The sequence below is a fragment of the Dermochelys coriacea genome, chromosome 13 (genome assembly GCF_009764565.3).
Source record: "Dermochelys coriacea isolate rDerCor1 chromosome 13, rDerCor1.pri.v4, whole genome shotgun sequence".
Classification (NCBI taxonomy): Eukaryota; Metazoa; Chordata; order Testudines; family Dermochelyidae; genus Dermochelys; species Dermochelys coriacea.
In genome coordinates this window covers 34,706,375-34,729,884 of record NC_050080.1, presented here as the reverse complement: position 1 = coordinate 34,729,884, position 23,510 = coordinate 34,706,375, and the positions used below count along the sequence as shown (strand labels likewise).

Here is a 23,510-nt window from a genome sequence, read left to right as displayed (position 1 = left end):
TGACCTCCTGTACAACACAGGCCAGAGACCTTCCCCCAGATAATTCCTAGACCAGATCTTTTAGAAGAACATCCACTCCTGATTTTAAAAGTGTCAGAGATGGAGAATCCACCACAACCCTTGGTAAGTTGTTCCAATGGTTAATTGCTCTCTGTTGGGGCAGACCACAAGTTACTTTGGCCTGTTGTTACAGAATGGTCCGGGTGGAGCTAGTGGTGAACAGGCTTTGATCTGCTGGGCTGGCTTGCAGCCACTCTGACTGGATAATCAAGTAAAGAGATAAGTAGAGCCTAAGAGTGTAAAGTGTGAGAATAGAAAGTAATAGTGTTTCCTGCCAGAGCCTGCTTGTGGATGAATACACCCCCTGAGAAAGAGATGATGATAAAAATGGCTATGAGAATTACTTTAGACAAACGGTCTCACCTGCGGACCTTGGCCTTGTGTGTGCCTAGGAATTCCCCATGCTGGAGCAGTGTCTGCTATAAGCCCTCAAGGACAAGGCTGGAGGGGTCCGGGACAGTCTGCAGCAGAAGGGGTGTAAGCATTGATTCTTGCTTGCTTGGTTGCTGGAAAGCATGTATTTAGTAACGCTGCAAGGCTGGGAAGCTTATTATACTTTGGCAATAAAACCGGTTATACTTATACACCTGGTGTGGCTTCATTGAGTGTATCCAAGTCCTCCCCCGACTTTGGCCTGACACTCTCACTGTTAAAAATTTATGCCTTATTTCCAGTCTGAGTTTGTCTCGCTTCAACTTCCAGCCATTGGATCATGTTCTACTTTTCTCTGCTACCAGGGAAGAATCACTGCTTCCCAGTATATGCCCAATTCTTTGTTCCCATATGTATTCATTTACATTTAGCTGTATTAAAACCTTTATTGTTTGCTTGCACCCAGTTCACCAAGTGATCCAGATGGCTCTGTATCAGTGAACTGTCCTCTTCATTATTTACCACTCTCTCAAATTTTGTGTCATCCTCAAACTTTATCAGTGATGATTTTATGTTTTCTCCCAGGTCATTAATAAAAATGTGAACTAGTGTAAGGGCCAAGAACCGGTCCCTGTGGGACCCCCTTGGAAACACACCCATTCAGTGATGATTTAGGTGTTCAAATACCTTTGAAAATCAATGGGAATTGGGCACCTAACTGCCTTAGACCAAGTGACCAAAGGAGTTAGTCATCCAACTCCTACTAGAATACAATGGGATTTTGGCACCTAATTCCATTAGCGTCCTATGCAACATCCCCCCTTCAAGGACTTAAAAAGTACTTTGACCTTATCCATCATACATCACAGTTCATGTCAATAATGTCACAATCAGATCCCCACAATCAGAAATAAGACATAAATAGAGTTAGTCACTCTACTGTGAGGAACATGGTTTGACCTAATAATATTATAAATGGGGTCAGTTCAGTAAGGTTTCACCTTCCCATCTGGGTATCTCTCATTGAATCAATTCTCTGACATTGCAAGTGTGTTGGGCATTGTAGCACCTCGGTCTTCCTCTTCTCCCATAGTTGAGTCTCCTGTGGGCTGTAATACTTTGGTCTAATTTTGGTTGTTGGGTTTAGTGTGTAGGGGCTGGGTGGTGTTGGTCACCTGTGATATACCGGAGGTCAGATTATATAGCCTAGTGGTTCCTTCCGGTCTTAAATTTTGTAACTCTTTGACTCTATCCCCACTTGACTCTAACGATGAAGACCAAGGAGTTGGCTTTGCTGCCGAGTGCTCTTCTCATGGTCTCCCTCACTTTCCTGTCCCTTAGGCTGTAGATGATCGGTTCAGGAATGGGGCCACCACCATGTACAAGACAGACACCAGCTTGTTAAGGTCGAAGGTGCCGACAGTGGGAGGCACAGATGGAGAAAGCTTTATGTTTCCCAGCTGTGAATGGGATCCTGGCCACGGTGGAGAATATGCAGATGTAGGAGGTTCCTGTCACTAGTTAGGATGTCACAAGGACAGACAACGCTGCCACGAAATCCAGCTTCTCGATGGTGGAGGTGTCTGTGCACAACAGCTTCAGGAGGGGCAGGAGGTCACAGAAGAAGTGTTGGATGGTGTTAGCACTGCAGAACTGCAGCCTGCAGATCATCACAGTGGATGGGAAGGAAGCCAGGAAGCCACTCAGCCAGGAGCCCAGGTTCAGCACAGTGCAGGCTCTGTGATTCAAAGGGCTGGGTCGTGCAGCCGATGGCAGATGGTTAAATAGCGGTCACAGGCCATTGTAACCAGGGGGAAACATTCAGAGGAAGCCAGGGACAAGAAGAAATACAGCTGAGCCATGCATCCCCCCAGAGAGATCATCTTCTCCCCCAACAGGAAGTTGGAGAAAAGTTTGGGAACAGTCACTGAGACATAGAAGATTTCCAAGAGGGAGAGGTTGCCCAGGATGAAATACATGGGGGTGTGAAACTGGCAGTTCAACTTGATGGTCACAATCAGGACCAGGTTTTCCATAAGGGTCAGAACGTAGATGGTTACAAACAGCATAAAGAGCAGCCACTGGTGCTCTGGGAGCCCTGGGAAGCCCAAGATGATGAAGTCAGTGTGTGAGGAGTGGTTTCCCTTTCTCATCTCCACAGGTTTCAGAGTAGCAGCCGTGTTAGTCTGTATTCGCAAAAAGAAAAGGAGTACTTGTGGCACCTTAGAGACTAACAAATTTATTAGAGCATAAGCTTTCGTGAGCTACAGCTCACTTCATCGGATGAAGTGAGCTGTAGCTCACGAAAGCTTATGCTCTAATAAATTTGTTAGTCTCTAAGGTGCCACAAGTACTCCTTTTCTTTCATCTCCACAGTCTCCTTTCCTCACTGCCAAAACATTAATTGGGAAAAGTGACTGAATGGAGGGATATGGGAGTATGCGGGGGAAAAATTCAACCCCTGCCCAAGTCTCCCTAAATCCTACTTAATATTACTTATTCACCTACATGCAGAGACCCTTACTCTATGTCTACTCATGTTCTTTCCTTCCTTCCTTTCTTCTTTCCTTCCTTCATTCATTCATGTTTTTTTGTGAGAGTATCCAGTTTTGAGAGCTCATTCTTTCCCTGTTTGCTGTATAGGATGTTGATCAGGTAGTTCCGCAGAAGTTTCCTACTACAGGACAGGCCCAACAAAGAAAATAACAGAACACCACTAGCTGTCATCTTCAGCCCCCAACTAAAACCTCTCCAGCACATCATCAAGGATCTACAACCTATCCTGAAGGATGACCCATCACTCTCACAGATCTTCGGAGACAGGCCAGTCCTTGCTTACAGACAGCCTCCCAACCTGAAGCAAATAGTCACCAGCAACCACACACCAGAACCACTAACCCAGGAACCTATCCTTGCAACAAGCCCTGTTGCCAGCTGTGTCCACATATCTATTCAGGGGACACCATCATAGGGCCTAATCACATCAGCCACACTATCAGAGGCTCGTTCACCTGCACATCTACCAATGTGATATATGCCATCATGTGCAAGCTATGCCCCTCTGCCATGTACATTGGCCAAACTGGACAGTTTCTACGTAAAAGAATCAATGGACACAAGTCAAAACGTCAAGAATTATAACATTGAAAAACTGGTCGGAGAACACTTCAATCTCTTTGGTCACGCGATTACAGACCTAAAAGTGGCAATTCTTCAACAAAAAAACTTCAAAAACAGACTCCAATGAGATACTGCTGAATTGGAATTAATTTGCAAACTGAACACCATTAAATTAGATTTGAATAAAGACTGGGAGTGGATGTGTCATTACACAAAGTAAAACTATTTCTCCATGTTTATTTCCCTCCCTACTGTTCCTCACATGTTCTTGTCAACTGCTGGAAATGGCCCACCTTGATTATTACTACAAAAGGCTTTTTTTCTCTCCTGCTGGTAATAGCTCACCTTACCTGATCACTCTCATTACAGTGTGTATGGTAACACCCATTGTTTCATGTTCTCTATGTATATAAAATCTCCCCACTGTATTTTCCACTGCATGCATCCAATAAAGTGAACTGTAGCTCACGAAAGCTTACGCTCAAACAAATTTGCACTCTCTGTTGAGGGGATCTGACTATGGATCAATTTTCTGTAGATGGTACAGGGTGAGGGGACTCTATCTTGGAAAGTGGTGACTCTGAAAATGACTTATGGGTCAGTGTGGATAACCAACTGGGGAGTGTGATGCTATGGCAAAGAAAGGTTTATATGATCCTTGTAGGTCATAGGTAGGGAAATACCAAGAAGGTGACAGGAGGAGATATTACCTCTGTATACGGCATTGGTGGACACTACTGGAGTACTAGTTGGGATTTTCAAATGCACTGAAGGTAGTTAGGAGAATGACTTCCAATGAATTTCAATTAGAGTTGGCTGACTAGCTTTCTTAGAATATTTAGAAAACCCTAGAAAAAATGCATATAATACACATTGGTGAACGAGATGACAAACAAATCTGGATTATATTTAGGTTTATTTTGAGAAATCATATCAACATATAGACAGTGTGAAAATAGAAGCCTCTTGCCCTTGAACAAAAGAAGCAATATCTAACAGCACTGGACTATAAGTTTCACTTTAAGTGGTGTCCCCAGGCTCACCTGGTGAGTGGACTGAAGTACATGGACTCTCCAGTCCATGTATTTTATCTTACTGTAAAACGAAGATTTAGCTACAGGAAGATTCTGTAGAGCACAGATATAAGAAAAAAATCTTCTTATAATTGCAAATATGGAAATGAATGCCCTTCATTTTTCAATGTAATTGTAATAAGAAATGTCCTATGTATGTGAAAAATTGATGTCTGTTGTATATTTGCTTACAGCTCATTCATAATATCAGAATGTAAATGAATTTTGTATTGTATCTTTTTATCCCCCAATCTTTTGGAAAGTATTTTACTTATTTAAGATGGGATTTTTCAAAAGAGTGCAAGAAAATGAGACATCCAACTGCCTTTGCAGTGTCCTAGCAATGAGGGTAATAAAACATTGTAACAGTTTGCCAGGGAAGTTGTGGATTCACAATAACTTGCAGTCTTTAAGGCAAGATTAGATCTCTTTGTAAAAGACATGCTTTAATCCAGCATCTGGGAGAAATTCTGAGGCCTGTATGTATTTGTGTATGTGGGTTTGCGGAGTCAGCCTGGATGGTAGTGATGATTCCTACCTGCCTTGTAGCCTGTGAAAATGTGAGTCTATGAATCCACCTGTTCATCCCCCTCCTTCATGGCCTTGTGGACTCAGTGTTCTCAAGCCTATGCTTGAGCGTCCACCTGGGTTTACAATTGCTAGACCCAGGTCCCACAGCCATGGTAACATGTCCATATTGCACTATGCAGAACTTCTGACTCAGGTTTATGGGTTGAGCTATGTCCATACAGCAAAATGATAGTGCTTGGAGCCAAGTCACAGTAGGATGTGGGCTCTGATCCATGCCCCTAGTACAGTCCTAGGACCCAGATCCTGAGTGCTTGCTGACTTAAGTCAGACTGATTTGTGTGTGGACAGAAGAGGGTCTTGGTCTCAAACCTGTGTCAGACACCCAGGCTTACTGTGCTGTGTAGACATACCAAGAGAGAACAGATTTGCCTGCATTGCCCTCAACATTCTAATAAAACTTGCATTCAGGCAATGACTATAATCAAATGCCATGCTTCAGGGCTTCAGCTGGTCACATGCAAGGGTCAGGAAGAAGGTGGGATTTGTTCCTCTGCTGCTCCGTATTCTGTGGGTGGCAGTGGTGGTGGTTTTGTTTGTTTAAACCTTCCTCTGAAGCATCAGAGATTGGAAACAGTGGGAGACAGGACACCGGACGGGGTGGGTCGGTGATCTGAGGTAGTACAGAAACTTCTTTCTCAAGAGCTTGGTTGGTATGTCTTCCTCACATGATCAGGTCAAAATGATCCTCAGATTTTAGGTCAGAAAGGAATTTTCCCTTGGGATTTTTTCACCCTCCTCAGCATGGGACCTAGATTGCTTGGTACAATCATCTGGACAGATCTCAGCTGACCAGTTCCCTTGCAGGGGCCTTGGGCATTGGTGTCACCTCGGTCTCTCCTGGTCTCTGCCTGTGGCTCACAACAGCTTAGTCTCTTAAGGACTGAAAGTCTAACCCAAGTAATTGATCTCAATATACGTGTAACTGGATGAAATTCAATGGCCTGTGATACACAGAACGTCAGACTAGATAGTCTAATGGTCCCGTCTGGCCTTACACTATGACTTTCAATTCAAGGAGGTTGCTTAACCCTCTTAGACCCCATTAGTAAAACCCATTTCTCAGTCACCAGAACTGGCCAAATGTTTTCAATGTTTCACATGATATTTCATCAAAATCAAAATGTTTCATGAAAACAATGTGATTTCAAATAATTTAGCTTATTTTTACAGAAATAATTTGAAAGTAAATGAAGTAAAATGTTAGTTTTGTTGCTTTTCAAACTAAATATTTTGTTATGGATAATAAAAAACATCCCCAAAATCATGCCAACTTTTTTGGAGACATACATTTTTATTTTTCAATCAGATCTGTTAAATCACACACATTTGGGATTTGGGCCTATGCATACTGGGGAACAAATTTCGTCCTTACAGCATCCTAGATGATGTAGTTAGGGTTTACCAAAGGCTCCTGAGTGAGATTCAATAGAATTTTTGCACTTACCTCCACTTGGTGTCTTTGAACATCCCATCCATAATTAGAGCTTCCTGGAAAATGGAATGTCCATCACATAGGAAATTCCAATAGCTTGACATTTCTTTTCATGCTGAATCAGGATGAAAAGATGAACTACCAAACACTTTTGTGGAATCAAATGTTCCAAAAATTTTAGTCTCAGAAATGTCAAAAGATTTCATGTTGATCAGAAGTAGAGCAGGTCAGAACCCAGAATTTCTGTTCCATTAGAATTTCCAAAATGTCATTTTTTTCTTTTATTCTGAATGAGAACAAAAATAAAGATTTCAGCATTCTCTACAGACCAAAATTCTGAATACAAATTTTTTGTATAAAAAATCAAAACAAAAGTTGGACAGCCCAGTTCTCCAGTTGTTCTGGGAAGACAGATGATCATTATTGTAGATTCAATACTCAGAAGAATTAAAAGAATGTTCTGCAAGGGACTGGTGGACAACAGCATGGTGTGCTGCCTTCCCAGATCTAAAGGCTAGTCTACACTAATGCTTAAGTTGATCTGACTCCCCCAAGCCTTTACTTTGCTTCTGACAGGTGTAGGAAATACAATTTGGTATTGTAATTTAAATGAATTACTTAAAGTTCTGTATTAATATGCCTAGTAAGGAATCTATTTGTTAAAAAACAATTACCAGAATCTTTATGTGTGTGTGTCTGTATTGTTACAGACATAATTGATGACAGATATTTTGAAATAAGTTACCAAAATAATTGAAACTGGCATGATTATATTGTGTTATTTTGACAAATAAAATATGCAGAATTTTAAAATATTGTGAGCAGAATTTTTAATTTTTGGCACAGAATTCCCCAGGTGTTTTATATATATATATATATATATAGTTAGTTAGTTAGTTAGTTAGTTAGTTAGTTAGTTATAAAATTTGGTGCTTTAGTGGGACCAGATGCACAAAGCTAAAAGCAATTATGAGCCAGATGAACAGAGACAAAGAGTTTAATCATGAAAATGTAAATGATGCTTGGGAATCATTCAAAAAACACTTTACTAGATTCCCCTAAAAGCCACAATCCCACAACTGAAGAAAAATGTGCTGGTTTAAAAATTACCTTTTTTAGAGGGGAAGTGAAGGCAGCTATAAAAATTAAGAAATAATAAATGAAGAAAGTAGTAATAGTAATGAATATAAAGCAGAATTTAGGAATTGTAGAAAAATAATAAGGGAAGCAAAGGCACACAAGGAGAAATCTATGGCCAGCAGAGTTAAGGGCAATAATGCATTTTTACAATATATTAAGAACAAAAAGAATCCTGTCAATGGTATTGGTCCATTAATAGATGGAAATGGCAGAATTATCAATGATAAGAACATAAAAAAGGCCATAATGGTCAGACCAATGGTCCATCTATCCCAGCATCCTCTTTGCCAACAGTGGCCAATGCCAGGTTCCTCAGAGGGAATGAACAGAACAGGTAATCATGGAGTGATCTTTCCCCTGCTGCCCATTCCCAACTTCTGGCAAAAATCTAGAAAAGGCATAAGTGTTCAATAAATATTTCTGTTCTGAATCTGGGGAAAAAACAGATGATATAGTTTCATCATATGGCAATAACAACACTCTTTCCATTCTACTGATATCTCTGGAGAATGTTAAAGAGAATCTACTAAAGTTAGATATTTTTAAACCAGCAGGTCCAGAGAACCTGTAACTAAGAGTTGTAAAATACCTGGCTGAGGAGCTCATGGGACTGTTAATGTTGATTTTCAATAAATCTTGGAATACTGGGGATGTTCCAGAAGACTGGAAGAAAGCTATTATGCCAATTTTTAAAAGAGGTAAATGGGATGACCCAGGTAATTACAGACCTGTCCGCCTAACACTGAACCCTGGCAAGATAATGAAGTAGCTGATATGGGCCTCAATTAATAAATAATTGAAGGGGAGTAATGTAATTAAAGCAAATCAGCATGGGCTTATGGAAAAGAGATACTGTCAAAGTAACTTAGTGATATACATATTTGTAATGAGATTACACATTTGGTTGCTAAAGATGATTGTATTACCATAATACACATAGACTTCTCTAAGGCATTTGATTTGGCATCACACAATGTTTTGATTAAAAAAATAGAATGACCTAAAATTAACATGGGATATGTTAACTGGATTAAAAACTGGCTAAGTGATAGGTTTCAAAATGTAACTCAAATGGAGAATGGTCCTCGAGGAAGGGTGTTTCCAGTGGGGTCTGGCAGCAATTGGTTGTTGGCTATATGCTATTTAGCATTGTTATCAATGACTTGGAAGAAAACATAAAATCATCACTAATGAAGTTTGCAGATGACACACAGATTGGAGGAGGGGTAAATAATAATGAGGACAAATCACTGATTCAAAGTGATTTGGGTGACTTGGCAAGCTAGGCACTAGCAAGCAATGTGTGTTTTAATGTGGCTAAATATAAATATATACATCTAGGAACAAAGAATGTTGGCCGTACTTGCACAATAGGGGACTATAGTGGGGCGGCTGCCCCACTCCTGGAGAACAGGGATTGAAAGCAGCCAAGCTAGTCTGATTGAAGAAGCAACCACAGCTGTGGCCAGCTCAATTAGGGCCCAGCTGGCCCTGATAAGAGGGCTGTGGGGCCAAGAGACAGAGGAGTCTCTTCTAGCTCTGGAGTGGGATAGACTAGCTGTCTGAAAGCAAGGGACCCGAGGCAGAGCAGTGCTGGGGAAGGGTAAAGGAAGCTGGGGAGCTCCAGCCTGGTAAATCCTCAGGCTGCAGGCCTTGTTGAAGGCCTACAAAAGGTACTAGGGGCTGCAGAGACACAGCCTGGAGATAGGCAAAGGCAGCAAGTCCTACCTCCTTGCCAATGATGAGTGGCCATTACAGACTGCAGTCTGCCCCAGTGAGCGGGGGTTAGATGATGACTGGCAGTAGCCACTGAGGCAAGGTAGGTTTAGAGGGCTGTGGGTTCCCCTGGAAGGGGAGACCCAGAGTGTGGGGGCACTGCAGTGGGGCAGCACACTGAGGTAAAGGTAAAATCATTTTCTTCCAAGTTATCAGTAACTCAGAAACAAGTAATGTCATTTATGACCTACAGTCCCATTCCCTATTTGATCTTTCCTAAATAGGTTATCATAATTGATTTTAACATTCCAGTTGCATTAATCATCCCTCCAAGTTTCAGTAATGCCAAACAGATCAAATTTATTTTAATAAACAAACAATTCCAAATCTCCTTGTTTGTTACCCAGACTCCTAGCATTTGTGTAGAGGCAGTTCAATAATTTTTTTTCATGTCCTTTGGTTCCTTGATTAAGGAACACGGTGCCTGAGGCAGGTGAGACACCTGCTGGCAGAGGGCTCTCCAAGGGCTGGAAAAGAGCTAATTACCAGATGACCAGCAGGAGACATCGCACCTGTGAGTCTTCACATCACTGCTGGGACTCTACCCTGGAAAGCTGTGGCTCTGAAAAAGGTCTGGGGGTCCTGGTCATGCTGTGGCCAAAAAATCTAATGTGACCCTGGATTGCATAAATGGGAGGATCTTGAGGAGGAGTAGAGAAGTTGTTTTACTTCTCTATTTGGCAATGGTGCAATCGCTGCTGGAACCCTGTGTCCAGTTCTGGGGCCCACAATTCAAGAAAGATGTTGATAAATTGGAAAGAGTTCAGCGAAGAGCAAAGAGAAATTAAAAAATGTGTCTTAAGGAGTTCAAACTACTTAGCTTAACAAAGAGGGAAAAGGGGTGACTTGATCACAGTCTCTATGCAAGGAACAAGTATTTAATAATGGGCTCCTCAGTTTAGCAGATAAAGGTCTAACATGATCCAATGGCTGGAAGTTGAAGCTAGACAAATTCAGATTGGAAATAAGGTGTAAAATTTTAACATTGAGAGTAATTAACCATTGGAGGAACTTACCAAGGCTCATGCTGGATTCTCCATCACTTATAATTTTTAAATCAAGATTGGATTTTTTTTCTAAAAGATCTTCTCTAGAAAATATTTTGGAGAAGTTCTCTGACCTGTGTTATACAGTTGGTCAGAGCAGAGGATCACAATGTTCCCTTTGGGAGTTGGAATCTATGAGTCTATGGTTTATGTTAAAAGTTCTGATGGTGTTAACATGTTCCCGTAGAACTGTTCTATCAGAAAATTTTTGATTGCTCTACTTCCAACACTTCAGAATGAAATATTTCATTGCAGTATCCCTTCAAAATCCAAAATATTTGGTATTAATAAAATGTTGACTTAAAATGGTATTGAAACACATCATTTTAATGTCAATGTATGTCTATTTTATTTTCAAATAAGGATTTGATTTTTAAATATTTTTATTTGATTTTTGGAAACAAAAAACATCTTTTGATTATTTTACTGTCCAACTTAAATATATAGTTTTAATTTTCCAACAGAAAATTGAGATATTTTATCAAAATTGACATTTTCCTGTGGATAATTTTTGATTTCAGCTATTCCACATTTTCTGATATTAAGATTGGCTTGCTTCTCCTAGCTCAATTATTTATCTATCAGCAATGAGCTACCCCTTACCACACCACCTGAGGTTTCTTTGCCTTCTTTTTGTGGTTTATTGTGTTTTGGCAGATTGGTTTGATTTCCCTTCACCATTGATTTCACAATGTGAAGGAATTTATTCTGCTTGGCTTCCCTAGCTCTTGGTATTTACTGATCTCTCTCTTCCTGCTATTCTTGTTCACATACCTCTTGACCGCCATGGGAAACATTTGTAAACAATCCCTACATAATGGGCTACTCCTGCTCTATTGAAGGAATAAATGTAGATAGAAATCTGAGGTCACTACATGGAGGGTATTTTGGTGCCTCAAGATACACATAGACACATTGGTGCCACATTGGTTCCCATTGAAATCAATGGGAGTTAGGCACCTAAATACCTTTGATGAGTTAGGCCTCAATGGGATTTTCAAAAGTGCCTAAGCAGGATAGCCACGTAACATCCAAAGGGAGTTAGGCACCTCATCTGTTCAGGTGCTTTGGAAAGTCCTCCTAGACTCCTGCTGCACCTTTATGTGCATAAACACCTAGCCTACAAGATCAAAGTGTGAGTGGGCACCTAGCTGTCTGGCTGCTGTTTCTCCTGCAGAGGCCTGGTACATGAGGAGGGAATGACAGATACTTTGTGCTTTATTTTACTTTCCTGTGTTTCAAGACAACAAACCACTTTCTAACTCAATTGAGTGAAGGGAAACAAAAAAGGAAATGTGTTTTTGAGAATGAAATGCAGTGTCTACTAGATTTCAGTTCAGGGCAAGAGAATGAGACATGGGCACCTATAGTTCCTGATATCCCAAGTCAAACTGGGTCAGATCTCAGCAGATACAAGTTAAAATTGCTCAACTGAAATCAATAGAGGTTTGCTGATTTACACAAGGCAAGGATCTGGTTCATGCAGTTTGACCAAGGTTGTGATTCCCCTCTGCACCTCTAAAATTCAGGCACCTGCTGTGTTCACATGGGGCAGGATCCTGCTCCTATGCCAGTGCAAATCTGGAGTAACTCTCCTGAAGTCAGTGGAGTTATACCTGTGTAAGCCCAGTGTCAGTGAGTGGATGATCAGGAGAAGAGACTCTGGTTTTTGGCCCATTGGAGTCAATGGGCCTGATTCTTCCCCTCATTTACCCCTGTGTAAATCCAGAGTAACTCCACTGCACTCAGTTTGGCTGATTCCCCTCTCACCCATTCCAGCGCGGATCTCCCCTGTCTGTGCCTCAGTTTCCCCATCTGTAAAATGGTGATCGTGACCCTGACCCCCTTGGTAAAGTTCTTTGAGAGCTACTGATTTAAAGCCCACTATAAGAGCTAAGTGTTGTTGCTATTGGTTGGCTGCCTAAGGAATCTGTCCAACTGTGCTCTGTTATTCAACCAACTCATCTCGGGACTGGATCCACGAATAATGATGGAGGTTTGACATGCGGCAAGAGCATGTAGAAGTTGCTCAGAATTTAGTGCAGAGGAAATCTATGAAGGTAGGTGTGTGTGAGAGTTTACAAAACCCAGGTGGGAATTAGAGCCAGCTTCTCTGAGGACTGGCCCTTGAGTTATTTGGTTCATGGCCCCTCAAGCAATTCCCTCTGTAGTTCTGAGAAAGTCTGTGAATTTCTCTGAAGATTATGTCCCAAGGTGGCCTTCTGAGCTGATGAAATAAGCCATCCTGAATTGAACACTCTTACATTGCCTGAATGGAGCACCTAAGACGACAGTAGTATATAAGAGAGAGAGAGATAAATAGATCTCAGTGCCGAGAGAGAGAGGACAATAGCATATAAAATACACACAGTTCATTTTCAATTATAAGTATATACTATGATATGCTGATAATCTATTAAGGATATTTGATGGTTGACTTCAGTAGAGCAGGTTGTGTGCTTGAATCTTTTGAAAATGTTCAAAAAATGTGTCAGAGAAGCAGAATTATTGTCTGTTTTTTAAAAAATAACTGTTTTTTTCTCTCCATGCTTAAGAGACCATCTTTTTTTCTACATCTGATGTGATAGCAATTATGTTTCATTCAGGATGCAGCCACAGAACTGCCACCCACACAGTGAGTATTCTGAAAGTTCTTTGAGTATCTACTCAGAATGCTTATAAGTTACACCAGTTTAAATGAAATCAGATGTGGTGGTGGTATTATTCCTAGCATTCAAATTAATACTAGTTTAGAGGAAGTTGCACAAATCCTTCAGAAATTCAATGGATTTGGGTTCATAATTCCCTCATGCTTCATAGAACATGCAATCCTATGCTTCTGCATTGCACTCACTCTCCAGTATAAAAACATGTTATGCCATTTCGCTTGTGTTTATAGTTGGTTTCTGATCAGTTTGACCTTCTTGCTGTCTTACAAAATAGTTGTAGTTTTGCAAACTATGCAGAGATATTTTAGACCTGCCAAAATAAAACAATCTTCCCCCAAACTTAGTCTGAGTCATATATGGTGACTTTAGAGGGGAAAAAGAGATACAATCGCTAGAATCTTTATCACTAACAGAATTGTTTACTACATTCATGTCAGTCTCTCTTGTGAGAACATTTTGAAGACAGCGCAGTTTACAGAGAGGCTAATTAAACTGAAGAAAATGGGATCACACATCATATTAGGGTTCCCATTCTAAATCCTTTAGAAACAGGCTTGGAATTATCGGATTTTTATCAGTAAATATAAATCAGCAAACATTGATTTCACTACACACCCAGAAAATGACATAAATATATTTCCATCAATAACCCAAATTAACAGGTAAGGAAGGAAAATGCTGCTTAAGGGTATTTGCTCTGCTTATTTTGACAAGTGATGTTGATAGTTTTAACAGTTATAAACCTTTAACATTTTGAATCTCAACATCTACTGTCATTAAATAATTGTCTGACTCTGCTCCATTGTCTGGCCCACATAATGAACTGCAACTTTGAACATTGAATTGATAAAAATGGAAATAAACACTTAAAAGCGTAATACTGCGCAAATATGAAAATCTAAATCCATAAAAATAGAAGAGCAATGCTTAAAAATAAGCATTGATATTAGCCGTCAATTATGGGGAAAATGAATTCTTCCATGCCTATTGACAAAGTTTAAATGATTTTAAGCATGTTAAAGACATAAGCAGTAGATGTTCCCAGGGTTATAAACACATCAGTAGAAAGTTTCAGAAATGTTTATATATCTGGTTTATAAACACATCTGGAGAGGTTGGCCTCAATACAAATTGGGTAAGCATTTATTAAAACTTCAATTATTAATCCTTTACAAACTATGTATGAATGGAACCTTAATATAGAGAATACCCAGAATTAGAAGTGAATGGAGTCTGGAAATTGGGGGTACCATTATGGTTACCAATGGTTCAAAGGAGGTATAAGTCAAATATGCACTCATCAACAACAGGATTGTCCTTTGAATGTCTCAAGGCAGACATTCCGTTCATTCCCTCTGGGGCACTTGGCATTGGCTACTGTTGGAAGAGAGGATACTGGGCTAGATGGACCTTTGATATCATAGAATATCAAAGTTGGAAGGGACCTCAAGAGGTCATCTAGTCCAACCCCCTGCTCAAAGCAAGACCAATCCCCAATTTTTGCTCCAGATCCCAAATGGCCCCCTCAAGGATTGAACTCACAACCCTGGGTTTAGCAGGCCAATGCTCAAACCACTGAGCTATCCCTCCCCTATGACCCAGTATGGCTGTTCTGATGTTCTGGCTCTGTGGAGGGAGGGAGTGAGCTAATAGCTTAGAACAGTGGTTCTCAAACTTTTTTTTTTCCATTGACCACTTGAAAATTGCTTAGGGTCTCAGCGACCACTTAATGATCTTTCCAAATGTTTGTACCGTTAGCTAACTATTGTAAAGTGCTTTGGATAAAAGCGCGATATAAAAAAAACCTTAATGTATTTGTGTTCTACAAATAAAAGCACACTTCATATTTTAATATCGGTAGTCTTACCTTTCTAATGCAATGGATGTGCCTCTCCCCGACTGCAGCAACCCCCAAGCTGGGGCTGGGAAGGAGGGTCATCTCTCCCCGGCATCCGCAGCCCTGGAGCTGGGGAAAGTCGCCTCTCTGGCTGCTGCAGCCCTGCACTTCCCAAATTTACCCCACCCACTCTTCTCACCCCGCTGCCCCTCCCACCTACCCCCTATTCCCTCCAAGACCACAATCTCACCTTACATGTGCATCTTCTCAAGGGTCCAGGCACCTAATTAGTGAAGCCACACCTTCATGGCTCCACTAATTAGGTAGGTGGCCCTTCATTCTCTTATGTGCAGCTGCCCAGATGCTCACCTTAGAGGGAAATATCCGTGAACCACCTGAATGGAGCTTGCAGACCACTAGTGGTCCGCAGACCACAGTTTGAGAACCTCTGGCTTAGAAAAAGGAATCAGGATGCTTCGGTTCTGTTTTCCAGCTCTGGGAGTGGGATGGGGTCTAAGGGTTCTAGGGCTAGGAGTCAGGATTCCTGGGTTCCATTCCCAACTCTAGGAGGGAAGTGGGGTCTCATGGTTAGAGCAGAGGGCTGAGAGCAAGAAATCCAGGATTCTGCATCTGGCTTTGGGAGGTGAGTTAGGCCAGGTTTCTTGGCTCTGTGGGAGGAGCAGAATCTAAGACTGGGATTTTCAAAGGAACCTAGGGAAGTTAGGTGCCAATCTGCCATTGAAACTGTAGATCTCAGAGATGACAACATACTCACATCCCCTATTGAGAACTGAATGTGCACTACTTCACATAAATTATGTTCAGTATCCTATAGGATACTGCTCTTTAATGTGAGATGGGAGCTCTTCTCAAGATAGGATATCTTTTTCCTAAGAGATAAGCTCTAGTTCAACCATTAGCTACTGGGCTTTGGTGAAAGGAATTATCCAACCTGTGTGATACAGGAGGTCAGACTGTATAATCCCTTTGGGCTTTAAAAAATATAATGTATATTATCTATCTACATGACTGCTCAGTTTGTTAACAATGAGCTGCAATTAACCAAGTCACCTGAGTGTTTTTGTCTTCCCTTTATAGTTTCCTGTGTCTTAACAATTTTAAGAGGGCACTCAATGGCGAAGGGAAATCAGACCAATGTGAGGGAATTTATTCTGCTGGGGTTCCCTGGCTCTCGGTATTTGCAGATTGCTCTCTTCCTGATTTTCTTGTTCATGTACCTCCTGATGCTGATGGGAAATATCACCATCATCTCCTTAGTGGGGACCCACCGCCACCTGCACACCCCGATGTATTTCTTCCTCTGCAATCTCTCCTTTCTGGATATCTGGTTCACCACGGGCTACATTCCCAAAACTCTTGCTCTCCTAGTGTCCCAAAGCAAAACCATCTCCTTCCCCAGTTGCCTCCTGCAGATGTACTTTGTCTTCTCCCTTGGTGGCACCGAATATCTACTTCTGACTGTCATGGCCTATGATCGCTATCTGGCCATATGCCACCCATTGCGCTATAGCTGTATCATGAACAGCACTTTGTCCATTCAGCTGGTTCTTGGATCATGGGCAAGTAGCTTCCTGATTACTTCTGTGCTCACATTTCTGATCACCAGGTTGTCCTTCTGTGACTCTACCGTCATCAACCATTTCTTCTGTGATGTAGATTCTTGGATAGAGCTGTCCTGCACCGACACGCGTCTCATTGAGAAGATGTATATTACTATCTGCTTTATTGTCATCCTTGGGTCCTGTGCCATCATTCTGGTCTCTTACATTTACATCATCTCCACCGTCCGGAGAATGCCATCTGCCCAAGGCTGGCAAAAGGCCTTTTCCACTTGCTCTGCCCATCTCACCGTTGTGGTTTTATGGTATGGCTGCTCCATCTTGCTTTACGTCAAGCCTTCCAAACAAAGCTCACTGGAAATTAACAAAGTTGTCACCCTCTTGAACGCTTTCATGACACCATTGCTTAATCCTTTCATTTACACGCTAAGGAATAAAGACATTAAAGAAATCTTGAGAAAGGCATTCAGCAGGACATAAGGTGAAAAGACAGCAAGTGTGGGAAAAATCAGGATGGGGGTGGGGGCTAATAGGAGCCTATATAAGAAAGACCCAAAAATCGGGACTGTCCCTATAAAATTGGGACATCTGGGCACCCTAGTAGGACATGATACTATTGTCCAATGGTCTGGATATAATTGATTTAGGCAGGCAGTGAGGGGAAATCAAGTGGGGGAAAATGGAGATGTTTTGATATTTGTTTTCATTCCAAATCACAGCAGAAACAAGTATTTTCCAAATGTCATTTGAAATGGAAATTGCAAAAGAAACCCATTTCAAACCCTTTGTTTTGGGGGGAGAATCAAAATTCCACTTCAAAATGTTCGTTTTGCAATTTACTTTATTATTCCATTTATTAGTTTAACATTGTCATGACATGTCAGTAGTGTGCACTCTATGGCATGCCTTATTATGTCAAGTTTTCACAATATAATAGTCAAAACATTCTTTTCTTTTCTCGTTTGTTTTTTTCTCTTCCCTTTTTCCTTTTCACAAACAAACCAACCAGTTTTGGAGGACAGCTGCTACTTAGCAGAGATTGGAGTAGTTTACCTCCTCAACAATTTTGAGCAGAAACTAGGATAAAAGTGTGAAAATGGCAAACTGTCTCATTAAAACAGAAACATGAGCCCTTTTGATCTAGAAAGAAGATATTTCAATTTCTTCTGAGCAGTGACTGTCAGGTTTTTCTTAAGTATAGTAGAAAGATACAATGCAATAATAGACTATTTTAACTTACGTTGTGAAATATTGTGAAAAATAACAGAAATAATATAAACATGAAAAAGAAAATAAATTTTGAAAGAAAAATATCTACTCTAAAGCTTAGATTTCAAAAGGACCCTAAGAGATCAGCTACCCAAATCCCATCAGAAGTGGCTAGCTAATTATCTTGGGATTCTTTTGAAACCGCAGCGTAAATTCTTCCCTCTGACCTATTCCCCAGTACACTGATCACGGAGCATCTATGATTCGGTGTCTAGGGCACTGAACCATGAGCCAGGAGAGTTTGGGTTACTCTGACCTCAGTTACACTGATCTAATCCCAGAGAAACACCACTGAATTTAACAGCTGGACTCCATAGTGAACAAGATAAGAAGTTTTTCAGTCTTCTGGTTCTTTTTACAGCACTTCCAGGTACTTGTAGTGGGTTTGGATTCTGTGCCTCCCCTTCCCCATCTGGCACTTAACCTATTTGAGAATCCCACGTGAGCAGTGCTAGGCATTCTTATTTAAAAAAACAAACAAACTAGAGATGTCCGTGTCTATGGGTCTGATCCCCCTCCCTCTCATTTTCTCTGGTCTAAATCAGGAATAGCTACCTGTACCTCAATGGGCCACATTCCCAGTGGGAGCAAATTGGCCATACCTACCAATGGGGCCAGATCCCCAGCTGGTGTGAATCAGCATAGTTCCAGTGCAGACAGTGGGCCACCTCCACTAATGTCAAAGGGATGAAATGCCCAGCTGTTGTAAACCAACAGAGCTATGTCAGTCAACAGCAGCTGAATACCTGGCACCATCAGCAGTTCCTGATTAAGAACTATTCAATAGGCTGACCCTGCCAGCTGTTACTGAGGAAAGTACTTCTTACCCCAGTGATCTCATTGTTACCAGAAAAACCACTGCTGTCAGCAGACTTACTCACATGAGTAAGGATTTTCAGGGTTAGGCACATCTGAGGGTATGCATGACTCAGTCCCTAACTAGTGTGGTTAACAGAAGGACAAACGACTGACTGGATAGTTCACTCATGCCAGTTTGTGGTTGGTTTTTTTTGTTTTTGTTTTTTGTTTTTTTGCACTGATCACTCTCCAACAACTTCAGTGCAGCAACTCAGGATTAGATTCGGTGAAAGTGATGGGAGAATTTGGCCTGATGTATCCAGGTCTGATCCTTTCTCACAGACAGACCAGAGCCTAAGGGAATTAGACATCCAGCTGGGATTCACAAAGGAGTTTAAGGAAATCTGGTGCCCAACTCCCACTGAAATTCAATGGGAGTTGGGTAGCTAACTCCCTTAGGCCCAGTTGGAAATCATACCCTCTGGTAGCCTTGAAAATTACAACCTGTGTGTTTTGGATGTGCTGGATCAGGCTGGCCAGATAAAAAACACATGCTTGACTTGAACCTTATATTCATCCACAGGAGATAGATAGATATACTGTGGGCAGCATCCTAGATATGTTCTAGGAATTACTTTGGAGAAGTTCTCTGGCCTTTGTTATACAGGGGCCCAGACTATATTAGCACAATGGTCCTTCCTGGCATCAGAATCTATGAATCTAAGCATTGCATTCTTCCCCATCTCTTTATTCTAGTCAGTGTCCCCCAGCCCTAATGTAGAGGGACCATCTGCCTTTCTTTAGAGCACCACAAATCACCCTTGATCTAAAAGAATCCACGTGATAAGTTGTAACATTTCTCTGTTCATGCAAAGTGACATTTACCCATGAGCAGAATCAGCACCTGGCCAATTAAGCCCTTGAAATAGGACTTCTATGACTCCCTTGGGTACATCTGCAGGGACACAAATCCATCCCATGAAACAGTTGCAGCAAGGCCAGAGTTGTAACTCTTGAAACACAGTGGGTACAAGGATCCCCACAACTTTTGGATGACGTGGTAAGAGGAAGATGGGTTTATTGGACTTTAGCAGTGCATGGACCTTGTGTTTTACAGACATTGGCTTTGTGTTTTCAGAAATAAACTTCCTTACAATTTATCTCCTCCTTTATTATTTACAACCATGATATACAGTCTGTTTACTCCTTTTCCCCATTCCTTAACCTGTGTCCATTTTTTAGTGAAGTTTAAGTCTAGCTGGCTATGTTGCCTTCTAGTGGTAATTTTATATATATATATATATATATATATATATATATATTGGCTCGGAGCTTCAAAGCACTATAGGGGAGATGAAATGATTTGCTATTAGGGTGTCTATCTCCTTAGACTGTTTTGAAAATAGGGGCCTAAATCCACACCTTTTTATGGACAGTTGCTGAGATTGGATGCCTAAACCCTGTGATGATCCAAGCCTCATTGCTCTCATTGTCACACACTACAGAGCATTGCTTAAGGGCTGACCCAGCCCAGTGTTACCGGGAGCTCGTTACAGAGAGTGAACTTCAGGAATCTTGTCCCAGGAGGACCAAAACAGCATTTAAACAGGTTTCAGTTCTCAAGAAATCAACTGTTAATCTTGGAGTCACCTTTGCTACACTTCTACAGATAACCCTACACACCTGGAGTGGTTTCACTGCCCTAGGGAAAGGGTGCAAGGGTCACATCCATAGATACACTAGATGTACTGAGATGCTGCATTCCAGACGCAGATAGACAGGCTAAGTAGCCAATTCCATACATTAGTAGGTAAACTAAGAAAACAGAAAGAGAAATCACAGGTCAGAATGATCTCACCATATGTATGATCCATGTTTAAAAGGCAGGTGAGTTGATCCATATTTTTATTACTTGTAATCTTTCTATTGTTTCAATTTCAAAGGACCAGATGCTGCCCCACTTGTTTAGGGGTGGATATCTCTGCAGGTTCCCCTTGACTTCTGCCTGGATGCAGCAGTCTGCTCCTGCACAGTCAGTTACAGCACAGGGGCCATGACTGGCAACCCAGCTACTTTCGCTCGCTCACCACAATGACAAACGAGATCAGTTGGTGTGTGTTAGCCATAGTGTGTGTGTGTGTGTGTTAGGGGATTGCAGGGCATTCTCTGGAGCAGGCACTTAGCTGTGGAATTCACTTTTCACAGAATCTGCCTGTGGTGACATTCACATTCTAGCACAAGATCTTGTCCCTTGGGTGTTTGTCTGATGAGCTGATAATGGGGCAAAGATTTAGTTTGTCTCTGGGAGGCATTCGGGGATAAAAATAGATTTGAAATTGGACAGAACTCTGTCTCCATTCTCAGTTCCACTAAAAATCAATGTCAAAATAGCCACTCGCTTCCAAGATGACAGGAAAGATTCTCTTATGAGTGAGCAGCCTGATATTCAGACTTGCGGGACACTGCATCAGAAGTGCCAGTGGGTCAGATTTTCAAAGGAACTTAAGTGATTTAAGCACAAAATTCCCTTTAACGTTCAGTTGTACCACTCTTTTTTTAAATCATGTCAGCATGCCTAGCGTGTTTGCTGGGCACATTATATTATTATGATGATTATGAATGTCTCTCAGTATTACATATGGTGGCTTTTTAAAAAAGAAATAGCTTTTACACCATACTAAATCTTTAAGCTGAAAAAGGAGAAAGCTGCTGACTAAAATGTATCCGCATGAGTCACCAATAAATCCTGGCTGAACGGACTTTGTAGGTTTGGGTACTCTGGATATTTGTTAAACCCTCTGCAGATTTCCTGCATTTTAGGCGCTCACTTTTATTCATTCTCCTTTGACTTTCTTTCATATTCTCCTGGTGCCTGAGAGTATGTCTACACTATGAAATTAGGTTGAATTTATAGAAGTCGGTTTTGTAAAAAAGCATTTTTATACAGTCTAGTGAGTGTGTGTGTGTGTGTGTGTGTGTGTGTGTGTGTGTGTGTGTGCACGTGTGTGTGTGTGTGTCCTCACACAAATGCTCTAAGTGTATGTAGTCAGCGGACTGTGTCCACAGTACCGAGGCAACCGTCGACTTCCGGAGCTTTGCACTGTGGGTAGCTATCCCACAGTTCCCACCGTCTTCACCACCCATTTGAATCCTGGGTAGAAATCCCAGTGCCTGATGGGGCTAAAACATTGTCGCGGGTGGTTCTGGGTACATATCGTCAGGCCCCCATTCCCTCCCTCCCTCCCTCCATAAAAGCAAGGGCAGACAATCGTTTTGCATCTTTTTTTTTTGAGTTACCTGTGCAGACGCCATACCATGGCAAGCATGGAGCCTGCTCAGCTAACCGTCACTGTATGTCTCCTGAGTGCTGGCAGACATGGTACTGCATTGCTACACAGCAGCAGTTTATTGCCTTTTGGCAGCAGACAGTGTAGTATGACTGGTAGCCGTCGTCAACGTAGTCCTGGGTGCTCTTTTAACCGGGCGCCTGGGCAAACATGGGAGTGACTCAGTCAGGTCATTTCCCTTGTTTCGTCTCATGGTGATTGAGTCCTACCGGCAGTGCACTGTCTTTTAATCTGCAGCCAGCAGAAGATGATGGCCAGCAGTCATACTGCACCGTCTTCTGCCGAGCACCCAGGAGGTGACGATGTGGTCGTACTGCACAGTCTGCTGCCAGCAAGATGTATAAAGAGAGATGAAGTGGCTCAAAACAAGAAATAGACCAGATTTGATTTGTTTTGTATTCATTTTCTCCTCCCTCCCTCTGTGAAATTAACGGCCTGCTAAATCCAGTTTTGAGTTGTATCCTTGAGGTTTTGAGTTCTATCCTTGAGGCAGCCATTCAGTTGCTCGCAAAGCCACCCCTTTTGTTGATTTTAATTCCCTGTAAGCGATGTGGTCAGTCACCCCTCCCTCCATCAGGGCAACAGCAGACAATCGTTCCGTGCCTTTTTTCTGCGCAGATGCCATACCACGGCAAGCATGGAGCCCGCTCAGATCACTTTGACAATTAGGAGCGCATTAAACACCACACACATTATCCAGCAGTATATGCAGCACCAGAACCTGGCAAAGCGAAACCGGACAAGTAGGCGACATCAGCGTGGTTACGAGAGTGATGAGGACATGGACACAGACTTCTCTCAAAGCACAGGCCCTGCCAATGTGGGCATCATGGTGCTAATGGAGCAGGCTCATGCAGTGGAACGCCGATTCTGGGCCCGGGAAACAAGCACAGACTGGTGGGACCGCATAGTGTTGCAGGTCTGGGACGATTCCCAGTGGCTGCGAAACTTTTGCATGTGTAAGGGCACTTTCATGGAACTTTGTGACTTACTTTCTCCTGCCCTGAGGCGCAAGAATATCAAGATGAGAGCAGCCCTCACAATTGAGAAGCGAGTGGCAATAGCCCTGTGGAAGCTTGCAACGCCAGACAGCTACCGGTCAGTTGGGAATCAATTTGGAGTGGGCAAATCTACTGTGGGGGCTGCTGTGATGCAAGTAGCCAACGCAATCAAAGATCTGCTGATATTAAGGGTAGTGACCCTGGGAAATGTGCAGGTCACAGTGGATGGCTTTGCTGCAATGGGATTCCCTAACTGTGGTGGGGCCATAGACAGAACCCATATCCCTATCTTGGCACCGGAGCACCAAGCCAGTGAGTACATAAACTGTAAGGGGTACTTTTCAATAGTGCTGCAAGCACTGGGGGATCACAAGGGACATTTCACCAACATCAACGTGG

General features: G+C 42.0%; 2 protein-coding genes and 1 pseudogene across 2 annotated transcripts in view; 2 read left to right on the top strand and 1 right to left on the bottom strand.

Moving 5' to 3' along the window:
* Positions 1-1,680: 1,680 nt before the first annotated feature.
* Positions 1,681-2,585, bottom strand: LOC119842222 (annotated as a pseudogene).
* A 10,579-nt stretch (positions 2,586-13,164) lies between these two features.
* Positions 13,165-23,510, top strand: part of LOC119842015 (olfactory receptor 5V1-like) — a 30,510-nt gene continuing 20,164 nt past the window's right edge. Inside the window, exon 1 of the mRNA XM_038369903.2 lies at positions 13,165-13,245. The gene's annotated coding sequence lies outside the window, so the exon portion shown is untranslated. The remainder of the gene's footprint in view (positions 13,246-23,510) is intronic.
* LOC119842037 (olfactory receptor 6F1-like) lies at positions 13,204-17,176 on the top strand. Its single transcript, XM_038369942.2, has 2 exons — positions 13,204-13,249; positions 16,242-17,176. Exons 1-2 carry the CDS (start codon positions 13,204-13,206, stop codon positions 17,174-17,176), a joined length of 981 nt encoding a protein of 326 aa, XP_038225870.2.